Source organism: Bos grunniens, chromosome 1 (assembly GCF_055505025.1).
Source record: "Bos grunniens cultivar Pamir isolate PY7600 chromosome 1, Bosgru_T2T1.0, whole genome shotgun sequence".
Classification (NCBI taxonomy): Eukaryota; Metazoa; Chordata; class Mammalia; order Artiodactyla; family Bovidae; genus Bos; species Bos grunniens.
In genome coordinates this window covers 83246448-83266407 of record NC_141165.1, presented here as the reverse complement: position 1 = coordinate 83266407, position 19960 = coordinate 83246448, and the positions used below count along the sequence as shown (strand labels likewise).

Below are 19960 nucleotides of genomic sequence, written 5' to 3'. Positions count from 1 at the left end.
TCTTAGTGTTTGTATGCTATGTTTTCCCCTTCATTATCCTTTTAATCTATCTGCTTCTTTACATTTAAAGTGTGTCTCTTTTAAACAGCATATACTAAATCTTTTATTGTCTAGCCTGATCATCTTTGCTTTCAAACGTAAAATTAAGACCTTTTGCATTTAATGTAATTATTGATATAGTTAGGTTAAAGTTCATCATATTGCTATTTGTTGTCCATCTATTTTTATCTGTTCTTTTCTTCACTTAACATTATATCATATATCATATCATGCCCCGGAGAAGGCAATGGCACTCCACTCCAGTACTCTTGCCTGGAAAATCCCATGGACAGAGGAGCCTGGTGAGCTGCAGTCCATGGGGTCGCTAAGAGTCGGACCCAACTGGGCGACTTCACTTTCACTTTTCACTTTCATGCAATGGAGAAGGAAATGGCAACCCACTCCAGTGTTCTTGCCTGGAGAATCCTAGGGACAGGGGAGCCTGGTGGGCTGCGGCCTATGGGGTTGCATAGAGTCAGACACAACTGAAGCAACTTAGCAGCAGCAGCAGCAGCAGCATATCATGCCTACACTTCTAAATTGAGTTCATGCATTTTGTTTTAAATGGCTCCACAATAGCCCATTGTTTTGACTCACATCTTATTGAACTGTTAGCTATCATTTATTCCTTCTAATAATTTTGCTATTACAGATAATGCTGTGCTGAAATCTTTATTTTTTTTTTCTTTTTTTTTTTTAATTTAAAAAAAATTATACATGTGTTCCCCATCCTGAACCCTCCTCCCTCCTCCCTCCCCATACCATCCCTCTGGGTCGTCCCAGTGCACCAGCCCCAAGCATCCAGCATCGTGCATTGAACTTGGACTGGCATCTCGTTTCATACATGACATTTCACATGTTTCAATGCCATTCTCCCAAATCTTCCCACCCTCTCCCTCTCCCACAGAGTCCATAAGCCTGTTCTATACATCAGTGTCTCTTTTGCTGTCTCGTATACAGGGTTATCGTTACCATCTTTCTAAATTCCATATATATGCGTTAGTATACTGTATTGGTGTTTGTCCTTCTGGCTTACTTCACTCTGTATAATAGGCTCCAGTTTCATCCACCTCATTAGAACTCATTCAAATGTATTCTTTTTAATGGCTGAGTAATACTCCATTGTGTATATGTACCACAGCTTTCTTTTCCATTCATCTGCTGATGGACATCTAGGTTGTTTCCATGTCCTGGCTATTATAAACAGTGCTGCGATGAACATTGGGGTACACGTGTCTCTTTCCCTTCTGGTTTCCTCAGTGTGTATGCCCAGCAGTGGGATTGCTGGATCATAAGGCAGTTCTATTTCCAGTTTTTTAAGGAATCTCCACACTGTTCTCCATAGTGGCTGTACTAGTTTGCATTCCCACCAACAGTGTAAGAGGGTTCCCTTTTCTCCACACCCTCTCCAGCACTTATTAGTTGTAGACTTTTGGATCGCAGCCATTCTGACTGGTGTGAAATGGTATCTCATAGAGGTTTTGATTTGCATTTCTCTGATAATGAGTGATGTTGAGCATCTTTTCATGTGTTTGTTAGCCATCTGTATGTCTTCTTTGGAGAAATGTCTATTTAGATCTTTGGCCCATTTTTTGATTGGGTCATTTATTTTTCTGGAGTTGAGCTGTAGGAGTTGCTTGTATATTTTTGAGATTAGTTGTTTGTCAGTTGCTTCATTTGCTATTATTTTCTCCCATTCTGAAGGCTGTCTTTTCACCTTGCTAATAGTTTCCTTTGATGTGCAGAAGCTTTTAAGTTTAATTAGGTCCTATTTGTTTATTTTTGCTTTTATTTCCAATATTCTGGGAGGTGGGTCATAGAGGATCCTGCTGTGATGTATGTCAGAGAGTGTTTTGCCTATGTTCTCCTCTAGGAGTTTTATAGTTTCTGGTCTTACGTTGAGATCTTTAATCCATGTTGAGTTTATTTTTGTGTATGGTGTTAGAAAGTGTTCTAGTTTCATTCTTTTACAAGTGGTTGACCAGATTTCCCAGCACCACTTGTTAAAGAGATTGTCTTTAATCCATTGTATATTCTTGCCTCCTTTGTCAAAGATAAGGTGTCCATAGGTGCGTGGATTTATCTCTGGGCTTTCTATTTTGTTCCATTGATCTATATTTCTGTCTTTGTGCCAGTACCATACTGTCTTGATAACTGTGGCTTTGTAGTAGAGCCTGAAGTCAGGTAGGTTGATTCCTCCAGTTCCATTTTTCTTTCTCAAGATCGCTTTGGCTATTCGAGGTTTTTTGTATTTCCATACAAATTGTGAAATTATTTGTTCTAGCTCTGTGAAGAATACTGTTGGTAGCTTGATAGGGATTGCATTGAATCTATAAATTGCTTTGGGTAGTATACTCATTTTCACTATATTGATTCTTCCAATCCATGAACATGGTATATTTCTCCATCTATTAGTGTCCTCTTTGATTTCTTTCACCAGTGTTTTATAGTTTTCTATATATAGGTCTTTAGTTTCTTTAGGTAGATATATTCCTAAGTATTTTATTCTTTTCATTGCAATGGTGAATGGAATTGTTTCCTTAATTTATCTTTCTGTTTTCTCATTATTAGTGTATAGGAATGCAAGGGATTTCTGTGTGTTGATTTTATATCCTGAAACTTTACTATAATCATTGATTAGTTCTAGTAATTTTCTGGTGGAGTCTTTAGGGTTTTCTATGTAGAGGATCATGTCATCTACAAATAGTGAGAGTTTTACTTCTTCTTTTCCAATTTGGATTCCTCATATTTCTTTTTCTGCTTTGATTGCTGTGGCCAAAACTTCCAAAACTATGTTGAATAGTAATGGTGAAAGTGGGCACCCTTGTCTTGTTCCTGACTTTAGAGGAAATGCTTTCAATTTTTCACCATTGAGGATAATGTTTGCTGTGGGTTTGTCATATATAGGTTTTATTATGTTGAGGTATGTTCCTTCTATTCCTGCTTTCTGGAGAGTTTTTATCATAAATGGGTGTTGAATTTTGTCAAAGGCTTTCTCTGCATCTATTGAGATAATCATATGGTTTTTGTTTTTCAATTTGTTAATGTGGTGTATTACATTGATTGATTTGCGGATATTGAAGAATCCTTGCATCCCTGGGATAAAGCCCACTTGGTCATGGTGTATGATCTTTTTAATGTGTTGTTGGATTCTGATTGCTAGAATTTTGTTTAGGATTTTTGCATCTATGTTCATCAGTGATATTGGCCTGTAGTTTTCTTTTTTTGTGGGATCTTTGTCAGGTTTTGGTATTAGGGTGATGGTGGCCTCATAGAATGAGTTTGGAAGTTTACCTTCCTCTGCAATTTTCTGGAAGAGTTTGAGCAGGATAGGTGTTAGCTCTTCTCTAAATTTTTGGTAGAATTCAGCTGTGAAGCCGTCTGGACCTGGGCTTTTGTTTGCTGGAAGATTTTTGATTACAGTTTCAATTTCCGTGCTTGTGATGGGTCTGTTAAGGTTTTCTATTTCTTCCTGGTCGAGTTTTGGAAAGTTGTACTTTTCTAAGAATTTGTCCATTTCTTCCTCGTTGTCCATTTTATTGTCATATAATTGTTGATAATAGTCTCTTATGATCCTTTGTATTTCTGTGTTGTCTGTTGTGATCTCTCCATTTTCGTTTCTAATTTTATTGATTTGATTTTTCTCCCTTTGTTTCTTGATGAGTCTGGCTAATGGTTTATCAATTTTATTTATCCTTTCAAAGAACCAGCTTTTGGCTTTGTTGATTTTTGCTATGGTCTCTTTTGTTTCTTTTGCATTTATTTCTGCTCTAATTTTTAAGATTTCTTTCCTTCTACTAACCCTGACGTTCTTCATTTCTTCCTTTTCTAGTTGCTTTAGGTGTAGAGTTAGGTTATTTATTTGACTTTTTTCTTGTTTCTTGAGGTGTGCCTGTATTGCTATGAACTTTCCCCTTAGGACTGCTTTTACTGTGTCCCACAGGTTTTGGGTTGTTGTGTTTTCATTTTCATTCGTTTCTATGCAAATTTTGATTTCTTTTTTGATTTCTTCTGTGATTTGTTGGTTATTCAGCAGGGTGTTGTTCATCCTCCATATGTTGGAATTTTTAATAGTTTTTCTCCTGTAATTGAGATCTAATCTTACTGCATTGTGGTCAGAAAAGATGCTTGGAATGATTTCTATTTTTTTGAATTTACCAAGGCTAGCTTTATGGCCCAGGATGTGATCTATCCTGGAGAAGGTTCCATGTGCGCTTGAGAAAAAGGTGAAGTTCATTGTTTTGGGATGAAATGTCCTATAGATATCAATTAGGTCTAACTGGTCTATTGTATCATTTAAAGTTTGTGTTTCCTTGTTAATTTTCTGTTTAGTTGATCTATCCATAGGTGTGAGTGGGGTATTAAAGTCTCCCACGATTATTGTGTTATTGTTAATTTCTCCTTTCATACTTGTTAGCATTTGTCTTACATACTGCGGTGCCCCCGTGTTGGGTGCATATATATTTATAATTGTTATATCTTCTTCTTGGATTGATCCTTTGATCATTATGTAGTGACCTTCTTTGTCTCTTTTCACAGCCTTTGTTTTAAAGTCTATTTTATCTGATATGAGTATTGCTACTCCTGCTTTCTTTTGGTCCCTATTTGCATGGAAAATCTTTTCCAGCCCTTCACTTTCAGTCTGTATGTGTCCCCTGTTTTGAGGTGGGTCTCCTGTAGACAACATATGTAGGGGTCTTGTTTTTGTATCCATTCAGCCAGTCTTTGTCTTTTGGTTGGGGCATTCAGCCCATTTACGTTTAAGGTAATTACTGATAAGTATGATCCCATTGCCATTTACTTTATTGTTTGGGGTTCGAATTTATACACCATTTTTGTGTTTCCTGTCTAGAGAATATCCTTTAGTATTTGTTGGAGAGCTGGTTTGGTGGTGCAGAATTCTCTCAGCTTTTGCTTGTCTGAGAAGCTTTTAATTTCTCCTTCATACTTGAATGAAATCCTTGCTGGGTACAATAATCTGGGCTGTAGGTTATTTTCTTTCATCATTTTAAGTATGTCTTGCCATTCCCTCCTGGCTTAAAGAGTTTCTATTGAAAGATCAGCTGTTATCCTTATGGGAATTCCCTTGTGTGTTATTTGTTGTTTTCCCATTGCTGCTTTTAATATTTGTTCTTTGTGTTTGATGTTTGTTAATTTGATTAATATGTGTCTTGGGGTGTTTCACCTTGGGTTTACCCTGTTTGAGATTCTCTGGGTTTCTTGGACTTGGGTGATTATTTCCTTCCCCATTTTAGGGAAGTTTTCAACTATTATCTCCTCAAGTATTTTCTCATGGTCTTTCTTTTTGTCTTCTTCTTCTGGAACCCCTATGATTCGAATGTTGTAGCGTTTAATATTGTCCTGGAGATCTCTGAGATTGTCCTCATTTCTTTTAATTCGTTTTTCTTTTATTCTCTCTGATTCATTTATTTCTACCATTCTATCTTCTAATTCACTAATCCTATCTTCTGCCTCTGTTATTCTACTATTTGTTGCCTCCAGAGTGTTTTTAATTTCATTTATTGCATTATTCATTATATATTGACTCTTTTTTATTTCTTCTAGGTCCTTGTTAAACCTTTCTTGCATCTTCTCAATCCTTGTCTCCAAGCTATTTATCTGTGATTCCATTTTAATTTCAAGATTTTGGATCAATTTCACTATCATTATTCGGAATTCTTTATCAGGTAGATTCCCTATCTCTTCCTCTTTTGTTTGGTTTGGTGGGCATTTATCCTGTTCCTTTATCTGCTGGCTATTCCTCTGTCTCTTCATCTTGTTTAAATTGCTGAGTTTGGGGTGTCCTTTCTGTATTCTGGCAGTTTGTGGAGTTCTCTTTATTGTGGCTTTTCCTCGCTGTGTGTGGGTTTGTACAGGTGGCTTGTCAAGGTTTCCTGGTTAGGGAAGCTTGTGTCGGTGTTCTGATGGGTGGAGCTGTATTTCTTCTCTTTGTTCAGTCGCGCTCCTTTCGAAGAGTTGGATTGCTTTTCTGGGTGCCTGATGTCCTCTGCCGGCATTCAGAAGTTGTTTTGTGGAATTTACTCGATGTTTAAATGCTCTTTTGATGAATTTGTGGGGGAGAAAGTGTTCTCCCCGTCCTACTCCTCTGCCATCTTGGCTCCTCCCCCTGAAATCTTATATACATAAGATCAGATCAGATCACATCAGTCGCTCAGTCGTGTCCGACTCTTTGCAACCCCATGAATCGCAGCACGCCAGGCCTCCCTGTCCATCACAAACTCCTGGAGTTCACTCAGACTCACGTCCATCGAGTCAGTGATACCATCCAGCCATCTCATCCTCTGTCGTCCCCTTCTCCTCCTGCCCCCTATCCCTCCCAGCATCACAGTCTTTTCCAATGAGGCAACTCTTGGCATGAGGTGGCCAAAGTACTGGAGTTTCAGCTTTAGCATCATTCCTTCCAAAGAAATCCCAGGGCTGATCTCCTCTAGAATGAACTGGTTGGATCTCCTTGCAGTCCAAGGGACTATCAAGAGTCTTCTCCAACACCACAGTTCAAAGGCATCAACTCTTCAGCGCTCAGCCTTCTTCACAGTCCAACTCTCACATCCATACATGACCACAGGAAAAACCATAGCCTTGACTAGACGGACCTTTATTGGCAAAGTAATGTCTCTGTTTTTCAATATGCTATCTAGGTTGGTCATAACTTTCCTTCCAAGGAGTAAGCATCTTTTAATTTCATGGCTGCAGTCACCATCTGCAGTGATTTTGGAGCCCAGAAAAATAAAGTCTGACACTGTTTCCACTGTTTCCCCATCTATTTGCCATGAAGTGATGGGACCAGATGCCATGATCTTCGTTTTCTGAATGTTGAGCTTGAAGCCAACTTTTTCACTTTCCACTTTCACTTTCATCAAGAGACTTTTGAGTTCCTCTTCACTTTCTGCCATAAGGGTGATGTCATCTGCATATCTGAGGTTATTGATATTTCTCCCAGCAATCCTGTATTATTTCCTTAGAGCATATTTTTGAGTGTGGAATTACTGATTCAAGGGATAGAAACATCTTTATAATTCTTAATACAATTTATCACCTTGCTTTCTCTAAAGAATTACTCAATTTATAAGGTTATTGGAAGTATGTAGTTGTAGTGATTTCATTGAATTCTTGATAGCATTGTGAGTTACTTTTTTAATAAAAAAAATTGTTGTATAGAAAAGACCTAATGGAAAACCAGAATTATGATTATCAATGCCATTGCTGTATGTAAGTAAACAGAAAAAAGTTATATTGTCTACAAATGTGCTCATTTCAGCTAAAAGCTGGACTAAAATTCCAAACTAGTCTGCTTCTATTTTGCGTACTCTTGGGCTTTGGAAGTAGACCTTGTAAATAGCTTTGTAAAAGAATGAATATTGGGCCTGGTGGTCCAGTGGTTGAAAATCCACCTTGCAATGCAGGGGACGGTAGGTCAATCTCTGGTTTGAGAAGACCCCACATGCCGTGGGGCAACTAAGCCCATGTGCCACAACTCCTGAAGCCCACACACCTACAGCCTGTGCTCTGCAATAAGAGAAGCTAATGCAAAGAGAAGCCTGCACACCAATACTGAAGAGTAGCCCTGCTCTCTGCAACTAGAGAAAGTCACTTGCAGCAACGAAGACTCAGTACAGCCCAAACTAAAAATAAATAAATAACTTTAAAAAATGTAAAGCTAAAGCTATTCCATTTTTTAAAATGTAAACGAATGCATATTTATGACATAATATGTGCACTGGCACATACTTTTTATTTGAGTCTAATAAACCTAATGTAACTGACAAATAAAACCAAAGCAGGTTTACAGAATCAGAGGAAAGATAGGAGAGAGAAAGGAGCTCTAATTGAAAATATGCTTAAAGCAGAGTGAACACGTGTTTCTAAGATACATGTAAAGCTTATCATGAATAATTTCCAAATAGTTGCATCATGAAACTTAATGGATAATTTTTCCCCAAGTAGGTGATCCTATTGAGGAGTAGTGGAAAGAAACTTTTAACCTTGTAATTACTTTGCAGAACACTTAAGGTGACATTATCTCATTTGAGTCTAAGTGCCCTGTAAGGTATATATTTCTAATTGTTTTTGTAGAAGAGTAAATTGGGATTCCCTAGAAATGATATTATTTACCTAAGTTTACATAGTTGGAAACCAACAGAGTGGTGACTCTAACTTACGTCTTTGCTTCTTAAACCTGGGATCTTTTCAATATGTTTAAGGGTTACTTTCATCAACTTTTATTGAAATCTTGATCTACCAGAGTTCTTTATTAGAAGATATTAATTAAAATGATTATTTTGAAGATGTAAACTTTCCCAAAGAATTAAGCCAAAAGATTTATTATAAGCATGATGGCTCAGGCGGTTAAGTGTCTGCCTACAATGAAGGAGACCTGGGTTCAATCCCTGGGTTGGAAAGATCTCCTGGAGGAGGAAATGGCAACCCACTCCACTATTCTTGCCTGGAAAATCCCATGAACGGAGGAGCCTGGTTGGTTACAGTCCATGGGATCGCAAAGAGTTGGACTTGACTGAGTGACTTCACTTTCACTTTCTTTCACTTTCAAACTGTCCTAAGGACTTCTCTGGTGGTCCAGCAGTTAAGAATCTGTCTGCCAATGTAGCGGTTCAATCCCTGGTCAGGGAAGATTCCATGTACTGCAGGGCAACTAAGCCTGCAGACACATCTACCAAAGCCCACGTGTCCCAGAGGCTGTGCTGCACAGCAAGAGAAGCCAATGGGGTAAGAAGTCCATGCACCACAACTAGAGAAAGCCCACATGCAGCAAAAAGACTCAGCACTGTCAAAAATAAATAAAATTTAAAAAGTAAACTGGCATAAAATTCAGGAGATTCCATCACTGAAAGTGCTGTAGAAAAACCCATTTTCTTGACATTGCATTCCTGTGATCTGGACCCCGGATTCCAGTCACAGAAAACACACCCATGCATACAATAACAGCAGAAAGTAAAATAATGGTAGAGTAACAATGTCACTCATAATCAGGAGCCCTCTGGCTTTTTAAAATACACTAACTATCTAGTTTTTTGAAATTTAGAAAACAATACTGTGAAATTTCATGGTAGGAGGTGGAAACTAGAAATTAGCTTTAATTAAGCAATTGCCAACATCCGCCGGATCGTGGAAAAAGCAAGAGAGTTCCAGAAAAACATCTATTTCTGCTTTATTGACTATGCCAAAGCCTTTGACTGTGTGGATCACAATAAACTGTGGAAAATTCTGAAAGAGATGGGACCACCTGATCTGCCTCTTGAGAAATTTGTATGCAGGTCAGGAAGCAACAGTTAGAACTGGACATGGAACAACAGACTGGTTCCAAATAGGAAAAGGAGTATGTCAAGGCTGTATATTGTCACCCTGTTTATTTAACTTCTATGCAGAGTACATCATGAGAAACGCTGGACTGGAAGAAACACAAGCTGGAATCAAGATTGCCTGGAGAAATATCAGTAACCTCAGATATGCAGATGACACCACCCTTATGGCAGAAAGTGAAGAGGAACTCAAAAGCCTCTTGATGAAAGTGAAAGTGGAGAGTGAAAAAGTTGGCTTCAAGCTCAACATTCAGAAAAAGAAGATCATGGCATCCGGTCCCATCACTTCATGGGAAATAGATGGGGAAACAGTGTCAGACTTTATTTTTCTGGGCTCCAAAATCACTGCAGATGGTGACTGCAGCCATGAAATTAAAGACGCTTACTCCTTGGAAGGAAAGTTATGACCAACCTAGATAGCATATTGAAAAGCAGAGACATTACTTTGCCAACAAAGGTCCGTCTAGTCAAGGCTATGGTTTTTCCTGTGGTCATGTATGGATGTGAGAGTTGGACTGTGAAGAAGGCTGAGCGCCAAAGAATTGACGCTTTTGAGCTGTGGTGTTCAAAAGACTCTTGAGAGTCCCTTGGACTGCAAGGAGATCCAACCAGTCCATTCTGAAGGAGATCAGCCCTGGGATTTCTTTGGAAGGAATGATGCTAAAGCTGAAACTCCAGTACTTTGGCCACCTCATGCCAAGAGTTGCCTCATTGGAAAAGACTGTGATGCTGGGAGGGATAGGGGGCAGGAGGAGAAGGGGACGACAGAGGATGAGATGGCTGGATGGCATCACTGACTCGATGGACATGAGTCTGGGTGAACTCTGGGAGTTGGTAATGGACAGGGAGGCCTGGCATGCTGCGATTCATGGGGTCGCAAAGAGTCAGACACGACTGAGCGACTGATCTGATCTGAAGCAAATGTATTGTTTTTGGCTATTTATGTTCCCCTAAAACTACATCTCAAGTCTTTACACAATTCATGACAAGTGTTAACTAATCAATTATTAAAAACAGAAATATTTCAGCATGTTACTCTCAGGATAAATACCTATAAGCTGTCTGTTGAAAATCTTTCACATGTACAAATAATCTCTTAATTTATATCACCCTACTGTTTTACAAAGCAGTACATTTATGCACACTTTCATTCCTAAAACAAGATATGAATCCTATTGGTCATAATTTATCATCTTCTTCCAATAAGTTCATATTAATAATTTTTAAAAAGCCTTTTATCTAAAGGAAGTAAATCTGATCTAAAACATAGGTATTTTATATTAATAAATCTGAGGTGACTCATGAATATTTAGAACCAAATAAGTCCACCTGTTCTTTGCTCCTAACATTTGAGTTCCATGTGCCAGGATAGCAAAATGAGTCCTTCCTTCTTTTTCTTTTTTTATTGTGTCAGCTGACAGCTGTAAGCAATGGATCTGATCCAACCAACGAAAACTAGATTGCTCTCCCAACGCAACCTGCACCTAAAGTTTGTGTGTCCTGGAACAAAATGTGATTTTATATGGGGAAAAAATAGAGTGATTTTTTTATTTACTCTCCAGGAGGTGTTTGGTTACCAGACCCAGAAGCTACGCAGAGTTCTCTTCCTTGTGACATCCGTGCTGACCTGTGGGGTCCTTCCCCTGTTATTCTACTGGAAGCCCCAGTGGAGGGTATGGGCCTACTGTATCCCATGCTCCCTGCAAGAAGCAGACACTGTTTTGCTAAGGACAACGGTGCGTGCCCTTCTGTGTTGCATCGAGTGCACAAGCTGTGATGATCAGCATTCCAGAGCAGATCCTCCTCTGTTTAAGAGTTTCCCTGCCCCCAGATACAATATGGCAGAACTATCTCTGCCATCTATATTTTGATCCAGGAATGTAGGACTTTTCCTCCACATCTGCCTGGAGAAATTTCTATCATGTCAGGCTAATTGTAAGTGCTCTTAGCCATAACATGAACAATGGCTGTCAGTGTTATAACTCTTAAACATATACAAGGGAATTACTGTTCAGTTTTTCAAAAACATGTGTTTTGAGGGATATTATACATTTTAAACACCTAGATGTCATTGTAGGATAGCTGGAGACTATTTCCTGATATGAACTTTCTTGCAAAGTGTATCTTTTTCTTTTTTCCCTAGCACAGTGGTCCTCAAATTTTAGTGCAATTCACAATTACCTGGAGGACTCTTTAAAACATGGACTGTTTTAATATCTGACCCAGCAAGTTTGGGGTGAGACTAAGACTCTTACATGTCTAGCAGGTTACAAGGTAATGCAAATGCTTTTATCAGTAGCCCAAACTTTGGCAACCACTGGTCTAGGACTTGGCAGGTATTTGGTTGACTGAGTGCTTTATGGAATAACATTCAGAATTTCATGGGCTGAATTGTCTTCTCTAGGATGAATTTCAAAGATATATGAGGAAGAAGGTAATCTGTCTCTACTTATCTACATTGAAGATTCCTATAAGCAAGAACACAGAAGAACCCCTAGTGGCTGACTGCCACTCAGTCATAAACAAAGCTGTATTGAAGCCAGAATTAAAAGTAAGTGATTTGACTTTAAGAGTACAATGTTACAGCATGTTTTCTTTGCGAGAGAACACTGTATTTATTGGATGAAAGTTCTGAAAATCACACTGCTGGGCTGGAAATTATAGCTCTATGTCAAGAAAAGTGAGAGCTGTTTGAGGACCTGGACTAACCAACCCTCACCTTCCTTGATGGGCTTTACTTTGTGAATGACATCTGTTCTATCAGGGCTTCTCTGGTAGCTGAGTTGATAAAGAATCCGCCTGCAATGTGGAAGACCTGGGTTTGATCCCTGGGTTGGGAAGTTCACAAACAGACACAACTGAGCGGTTTTACTTTCTTTTCACTTTTCTTTTCTATCACATTTGTACTTGCAGTTCCGATGTATCCAAGTACAGAAAATCAGGTATGTTTGGAACAACTTGGAGAAGAAGTTTCAGAAAGTTGGGTAAGTCTGACTTTTTTCCTCAGCATTCATCAGAATATAAGGGAAGAACCCTGATTTGTTGAGTACCATGAACTGAAGTACGGTTCTTGTCCTGACCACATCCTAGGTTGCTGGAAGATAGCAACAGCTGCTATGACATCCATCACACGTTTGGACTGGGTCTTACCACTGAAGAACAAGAGATCAGGTAGGGTTTGGGGTACTCCAGAGAAAATTTTGCTAGCATAAATGGAAATGTTGCATGGCTTAGGATGAGTGAATTGTTGGCATAAGGCTACATCAACTTCACATAACCCCAGTTCATTGACTGGCATCAGAGTGTTCTAAATTACTCTCATCGTAGGCACACTTATTAAAAAGGGAAGACTAAAAGAACAGTGCAATCAAATAACATTTGATCTTTTCTCTCAGGATTATAGAACAGTATTCTCTGTGTTGTCTCTTTTCTTTCCTCAAAAACACTTGAGTCATTTCATAAACATCAGCATCTTAATCTTCCAGGTCCTCTGAGAGACAGAAAGACAATACAATGATTGCATTTTACTAGGAGAACTGGCCCTGGAGATGAGGATTTTGTTTGCTCAGTTAATTATGTCATTCACTACTATTATTTACAGAATCTAGAACAGTGCCTGATTCATGGTAGAAGCTCAATAGACTTGTGTGGAAGGAATGAATAAATAAATGCATTCATTGATCTGTGAACTAAACTCCTCTAATATGCCAGGCATTTTGCAAGGCACTAGGGATCTAAGGATAAATAAGACTTAGTCATGGTCCAAGAGACATCAACTGACTGGTGGGAAAGAGAGACAAAGAATAGAGGTACAGTTGTAAGAATGAGATCTATAAAGGTGCATAGGTTAGGAAATGATAGGATAATAGTACAGGAAATGCTTAGGCTTCTCATCAACTCACAGTGACCTAGAGTCCCTGCTTCACTCATCTGTAATTTAAAACGGTGAATCCTGGTGACTCTGAAAGAACACCATTGCAAGTTTTCCCAAGAATCTTAATAATCCCCTATAGTTCTTGCCCAGTTTTAGGGATGAGAAGAAGAATTTGCCTGATCTTCTTCACACTTGGTCAGAAACACAGATTCTCAAGTGAAGGAGCAATTCAGTCCTTAAAATATAGGTTCTTGGGTTCTTCTCCATAATTCTGATTTAGTAAGTAGAAGCTAGGGTGGTGGTGAGAGAAAAACAAGATTTTTAGCAAGCATCTCCATGATTTGTATTTGCACCAAGCCTGTGAGTGATTGATCTAGTATTGTTTTCAAGTTTTCCCTCTGTTTGAACACTATGAAAAATGAACTGGGCATCTAGATTCTGACAATATTCCAAAATGGCTTAGAAACAGGGTACATTATATAAGATTTCAGATACAATGCTTTAATACTGAAGTACAAAAAGTTTGCAAAGTCATTAAAAACACATTGCTTTCCTAGCACTAAGCACAAGACATTTAAAGGATTGATCTATTTAGGAAATCTAGTTGATGAATATAGATATACTCTGCCTAAGAAATGTTTCCCCAGATTTTCCATCCTTGTAGCTACCTCACGTTTATTTATTTATCAGGTGCCAAGCTTTAATAAACACCATACATAATTAAATTTAAATTTGGTCCACACAATAAAGAACTTAACAATCTAATAAGCAAGATAAAGTATATGGTTTCCCAAATATGAAGAATAGAGGAGATAATCTACTTAGAAATATATAGTCATATTTTATTTTGTGAGTTTTTCCATTTGGAGAGTAAAGAGAGAAAGTAAAATATGGAGCATTCCTCACCCATCCATAAATTTCCCCTTTTATTTTTTTAATGTAAGACTAAACACTTTTTCCAAAAATTAAATATGATGGATTGGTTGGTTGAGTGATAGCTTAACAGTTTCCTCAATGAATTTGAGCTTGCTTGCATGAGAAGCAAGGACCCAATATAAGAAATAAAGAAAGAGGGATACACAAAAATTTCTGTCATGAAAAATCATCAAAAAATACAACCTCTTTCACTCTTCCTAGCAACCAGGAAAAGAGAGAAAATGCAAAGATGAACATAGTTCTCACTTTTCAGTAGCAAAAAGCAAATGAAGACATCAGGAGTGACACACCTGGAGAGAAACTATCAGAGGTTTCTCTGAGTCTCTTACATAATAGGTGGATCCTTTACCACCTGAGCCACCAGGGAAGCCATCAAGAGGAAAGCAGGAAAATTATTCGAGAAGGTTCCCTGTTCTCACCTTCACTCATCCAGGAACTGAACACAACTTGCCATCTTAGTGACTGTCCTAGACAGGTATACAGACACTTGGAGTAATTCTCTTACCTCATGGACACAGGTGAAAAAACACACCTACCTCATCCCCCATCCATCCAAGCTGTCTTCGTATTAGAACAGTTTTTTTTCAGTTGAGTGACACTTTATCTCCTCACTCAGCCCTCCCTGTCCCTGCCTCCTCTGTTTAGCCTCCTGAAAACATAAGAACTTTCTGACAGAAGAGATCCAGGTGCCTCCTAACTGGGGGTTAGCTCCAGACCAATCACCTTGTTGGTATCCCAGAACTCTGGAAGGAAAAAAACAAAAAAAGCTTTGATGGATAGGCTTTACCAATTTCTATAATAGGGATACTCCAACCATGGCTGATTCCAGTGTGACATCACTGAATGTGAAGCTGTGGAGTGGTATTCAAAAGTGGCTTGGTGATTCTGTAGGACCAAACTTAATTCTCAACACTTGTTATACCACTGAAAAAAGGCATGCTTGTTAGTACCAGAGGAAAGAAATCTGAGTGGACAGCAGCAAAAGGATGGGTTTGCCTTCAATGCTCAGCTCCAAGCTGATAGAAGCTTTTCCCAGAGAATAGAGAGAGAAAAAATAAGCAAGGGGAAGGCAGGGGAGAGAGAGATCTGGGCTGCTATGAAATCCGACCTTTTTACTCCTCAGGTCTTGTGGGAAGCCAAAGTCATAAAAGAAATCATATCTATATACCACGACCTTTAATCTCTTGGAAATCTCCATCTTTAGAAATACAACTCAAGTGTAGACACTTGTCCATCAGATCAGTCTTTGGAAAAGAACAAGGAAGAATTGGTCAGAGTGGAGGAGACAGGCTTCACTCATTGTTCTGGAAGCCAATAAGATTGTCTCAGATCTTAGCATTAGATTAGAAGTCAATAACATTCTTAAAAATATAACCCATGTTTCTATGGTTCTGGGTCCACTGAAAGTATAAAGTCACTTAACTCCAATGCTTTGATTCAGAGCAAAGCATTATGAAAGCACAAGTAAGCCTAAGACCCGAGTCTCCCTGGTGAGATGGCCCCTGGGATTTCTCCACCCCCACCTCCATTTAGATGCCCTCATGGTCCTCTGTGTTCTGGATCTGCATGCCTGGGAATGCTCTGTGCACGTCCCCACAAAAGCTGATGAGCAGCACCTCAATTAGCTCACATACAGGGCATGAAACTCTGCAAGAACTTGATTTTCCCTGAGGTTATCTGGAAACGTGCTTTAGGAAATGGAAGAAAGGAACAGGTCACAGATGAAGACTAGTGTGAAAAAATAAAATGACTTTTGTCATTTGTAAAATGAATGTTCTCTGTATAAATTATAAAGTATAGAAGCAGGCTATGGACTGCTAAAATAGGGAATTTCTTCCCCTGAAAGCAATTTCTCAAAACATGCTAATCTTACTTTTATTATTATTTTAAAATGGGAGGGCTCAAAGACTAACATGCCTGTTATACTCTATGACATACCCAAATGCCAGCAATTGGATGCCATTTCTCTGCATCTGTGAATTTCTCAGGTCTCCTTTTCTTCTCAGGTCTCCATTAGGAGAGCGAGGGATTAACTAGCAGAATCACCTGGGAACTTTTATTCAAACACTAATAAAGCTGCTCCCTAAAATCCCAAATTTCATGGAAATGGGTCATGCCAGAATCCCCTGGCTTAGTATTAACTCTTTGGAAAACCTCAGACCTCCCTCCCTGCCAAGGACGCTATTGATGGCTTATCAGAATGGAAGCAGAGTGATTATATGAAGTTTGAAAATGCTCACCAGTGATGCTGACATGGTCCTCCTGCCTCTTTGAGGACTCTCAGCCTAGTCTTCACCATCTAGAGCCTAAAGGGCCCAGCAGACAACACATTCTCCACATAATTGTTATTTGGTGAATAAATTGACGAATGAATGAACAAATAATCATATTGAAAAGAGATATAGACCATTGCCAAAGAAAATATTCCTAGTCATTCATGCTTGATTTTTAAGAAATAAATAACTTTCAGCACATTTACTAATATCTCATGGTTGCAAGAAATCTCAGTGCTTCTTCAAGCATATACCCATAGCCAGTGCAGAAATGCCTTCGTAACTTCCCTGTTAAGAAACTCTTCAATCTCTTTTGAAGAGAAATCTTCTTCATCCAAAGTAATTATTCCCCTAATGAATGGTTCTGAATATTAGGCAAGTCTACTTAATTTCATTTAAACTATTGAGTTTCGTGAGGCCACCTGGAATTGTTCTAGGGCTTCCTTTCCCCGCCAGCTCATCAGATTTTTAAAGTCAGGGAATGTCATCTCCTTTGTTCCTTGGAACTTTGCTAATGTGACCCAGCTCAAACCTCGTATTTCTTCTTCTGGTTTTCAACCAATGGTCAATATCCCTGAAAATTCTATGTGGTTCACGCTAAGATTGAGATGAGTACATGATCTGTAACCACACAATACTTTTTGGCAAAAGAGAGTGGAAAAGGTGAAACATCAAGGGGCATGCCAGTTTGTGATTCAAACATGGTTGTTATCTGACAACATAAATGTTGAGAATCATGTTTTATTTGGCAGACATTCTGAGGACTTTAAGCCAGTGAGACAGGACTCTCAGATCACTCTGAGGGACTGCTTCAAAGAGGCAAGGGGGTTGAGGAGCCAGGGCATATAGGGATTTTTGCAACAAAGACCAGGCAGTCGGAATTTCAGATTACTGTTAATTGAGGAAAACCGGAGGTCTCAAGTTTAAGAATGTAGCGCTTTTCTATGTATGGGAAGATGCAAGAATCTGGGCTCACTGAAATGATTGCTTCGGTATGAACATCAGCTATCTGGAGCTAGTATCCTGTGTTTTACCATCCTGTGTCTCCTCAGCGTGCACCATCGGAGGCTGCAGCGGTTGTCGGCTGACAAGGTGTGCTAAGTCATTTCAGTTGTGTGCGACTCTCTGCGACTCTCTGGACTGTAGCCCTCTAGATGGTGGGCATCCAGTTTCTATCCTGAGTTCCCTCAGGATGAAACTTCAAGGCCGCTGTGGCAATGTGATGGTCAAATAGCTACAACGTCTTTTATTTACTGACATGACAGGCAATATTTTTTATTCACGTTTTCCAGATGTCCCCTAAAGAGGATCATGACAGGCCAGTATGAACCTACTGGATCTCAGTTCTCATAAGGGCTGGGCACCTCTCCCTTAATGGTAACATTAGAAACCGTCTCACCCAACAAAGAAAAAGGTCATAGGGCACTTGGCTTGCTTCTTTCTAAACTGACTTCCACAGCCTGTGTGCTGTTCTCTAAACTGGGTTTACAGTCTTGTTAGGGGAGACGGTATTCTAGTCATGGTTCATGAAGGTCCTCATTAATTAATTCCAATATTTAGGGAACATTCTTTGTGACAGACACTGTGCCCCTAGATGTCAGAAAAATAGAGCTGAGAAAGCTCCCTCTCTGCCATTAAACAGAGCCTAGGAAATTCAAGGTAAAAGACATGTAACTATATGTTACAATTCAAAGAGGTTACTAAGAAATGAAGGGGACTAAGAAATTGGGGACAAGAAAAATAATTAATTAATACAGGAATGGAGACTCTGTCAAATATAGGTGTTACTTATTAAGGACTTGTCATGTTCTAGGTGGGTTTTCCAGGTGGTGCAGTGGTGAAGAATCCACCCACCAATGTAGGAGATGCAAGAGACACAGGTTTGATCCCTGGGTAGGGAAGATCCCCTGGAGGAAGAAATTGCAACCCAATCCAGTATTCTTTGCTTGGACAATCCCATGGACAGAGGAGCCTGGCAGGCTGTAGTCCATGGGGTAGCAAAGAGTCAAACACGACTGAGCATGGCACTGTTTTAGGCACTTGTGTTAAATGCTTATTTATTTATATCTTTTGCTACTAATAGCAATTTTATTAGGCAGGTATTAGCAACCCATTTTCTAGGTAAGAGAACCAAGGCTCACACTTCACTCATCCATTCACTCATTTAACAAATCATTCCTCAGTACATTCTATGAATTAGGCCCTGCTTTAGGCATTCAGAATATACCAGTGACCTCTAGATGCTTATATAATAGTGGAGGATAGTCTGTTGTTTGCATGCCGATTAACATGCAAAAGATAAGGTATAACTTCAGATTATCAAACAGTCTATAAAGAAAAATGAGTTAGGTTAAGGAGATAAAGATGATGTGATTTGGTGGTCAGGGTAGCTATTTTAAATCGAATTGGAGAAAAGCCTCCAATAAGAAGATGCCATTTAAACAGAGGCCTGAATAAAAGAGGAGGGCATGAGCCATGCAAAGATGTGGGGGAAACTGGTTCCAGGTAGAAGGAGCAACAAGTACATAGGCTTAGCATTACCCAAGTCTGTTGAATCTCAAATTTCTTAATCCTGAAACCACAGAATACATTTCAGAGCTTGGTGGAGTTCAACCTCCTTATGTCTTGGCTCAGAAAGAATTCAATGAGAGGCAAGGTGATAGATAAGCGTGAGTTATTAGTATAGGACACTTGTGAAGGCTACAAGTGGACAGGCCAGAGGACTCTACAGAAGAACTTAGTGGGCTACATTTTTTATAATCAAAGGGAAAGTGGGGAGGGGGAGAAGACTACCTTCTTCCTCATCCTTGAGTAGACATCAGGCTTCCATCATCAGCTTCTCCTCTAAATCAGGTGGGGGAGTCTTCTTGTTCCTCCACAGTCAAACCCAGATGGTCATGGGGCTATTCAAATCAGTAGAAAGGTGGTGGTGGTGGTGGTTTAGTCGCTAAGTTGTGTCCTACTCTTGTGGCCCCATGGACTGTAGCCTGCCAGGCTCCTCTGTCCATGGGATTCTCCAGGCAAGAATACTGGAGTGGGTTGCCATTTCCTTCTCCAAGGGATCTTCCCAACCCAGGAATCAAACCCAGGTCTCCTGCACTGCAGGCAGATTCTTTACCAACTGAGCCATGAGGGAAGCCTAGAAAAGTGCTAACATATGCTAAAATATGGTAAATTATCTCAGGTTTCAGTGTAAAGATGTTCTTGTACTTTAGAATGTCATTTCCTCATATATATATATGGGATCATTAACTTACTTACCTCAACCAGCAAGATGCAGGTGCCATTGACTTGTATAGTTTTGTTATTAAGCAAGCCTGCTATATTTACAATGTCTAGATTGTTTTCTCAAGTGATATTAACTTACAGTTGTCTCCTAAAGCCCCCTAAATTTCCCTCTCTATCTATAATCCTCTAGTGGGATTTCTAAACTAACTGTTTGGTTATCCTACTCTTTCTGTATTACCACCAAGCTCTATTCAGATTTAGCTCTCAAAGGC

At 39.3% G+C, this 19960-nt stretch overlaps 1 protein-coding gene across 10 annotated transcripts in view; it reads left to right on the top strand.

Moving 5' to 3' along the window:
* The window catches only part of ATP13A5 (ATPase 13A5), a 122285-nt gene that overhangs the window by 16843 nt on the left and 85482 nt on the right, over positions 1-19960 (top strand). For all 10 annotated transcript variants that reach the window (XR_015134041.1, XM_086319849.1, XM_086319837.1 and 7 more), the window contains exons 2-5: positions 10940-11113; positions 11782-11928; positions 12291-12361; positions 12468-12548. Coding sequence is in view for 9 of the 10 variants with exons in the window: in XM_086319849.1 (XP_086175975.1) it covers positions 10940-11113; positions 11782-11928; positions 12291-12361; positions 12468-12548 (473 nt within the window). In the remaining variant the exon portion in view is untranslated. The remainder of the gene's footprint in view (positions 1-10939; positions 11114-11781; positions 11929-12290; positions 12362-12467; positions 12549-19960) is intronic.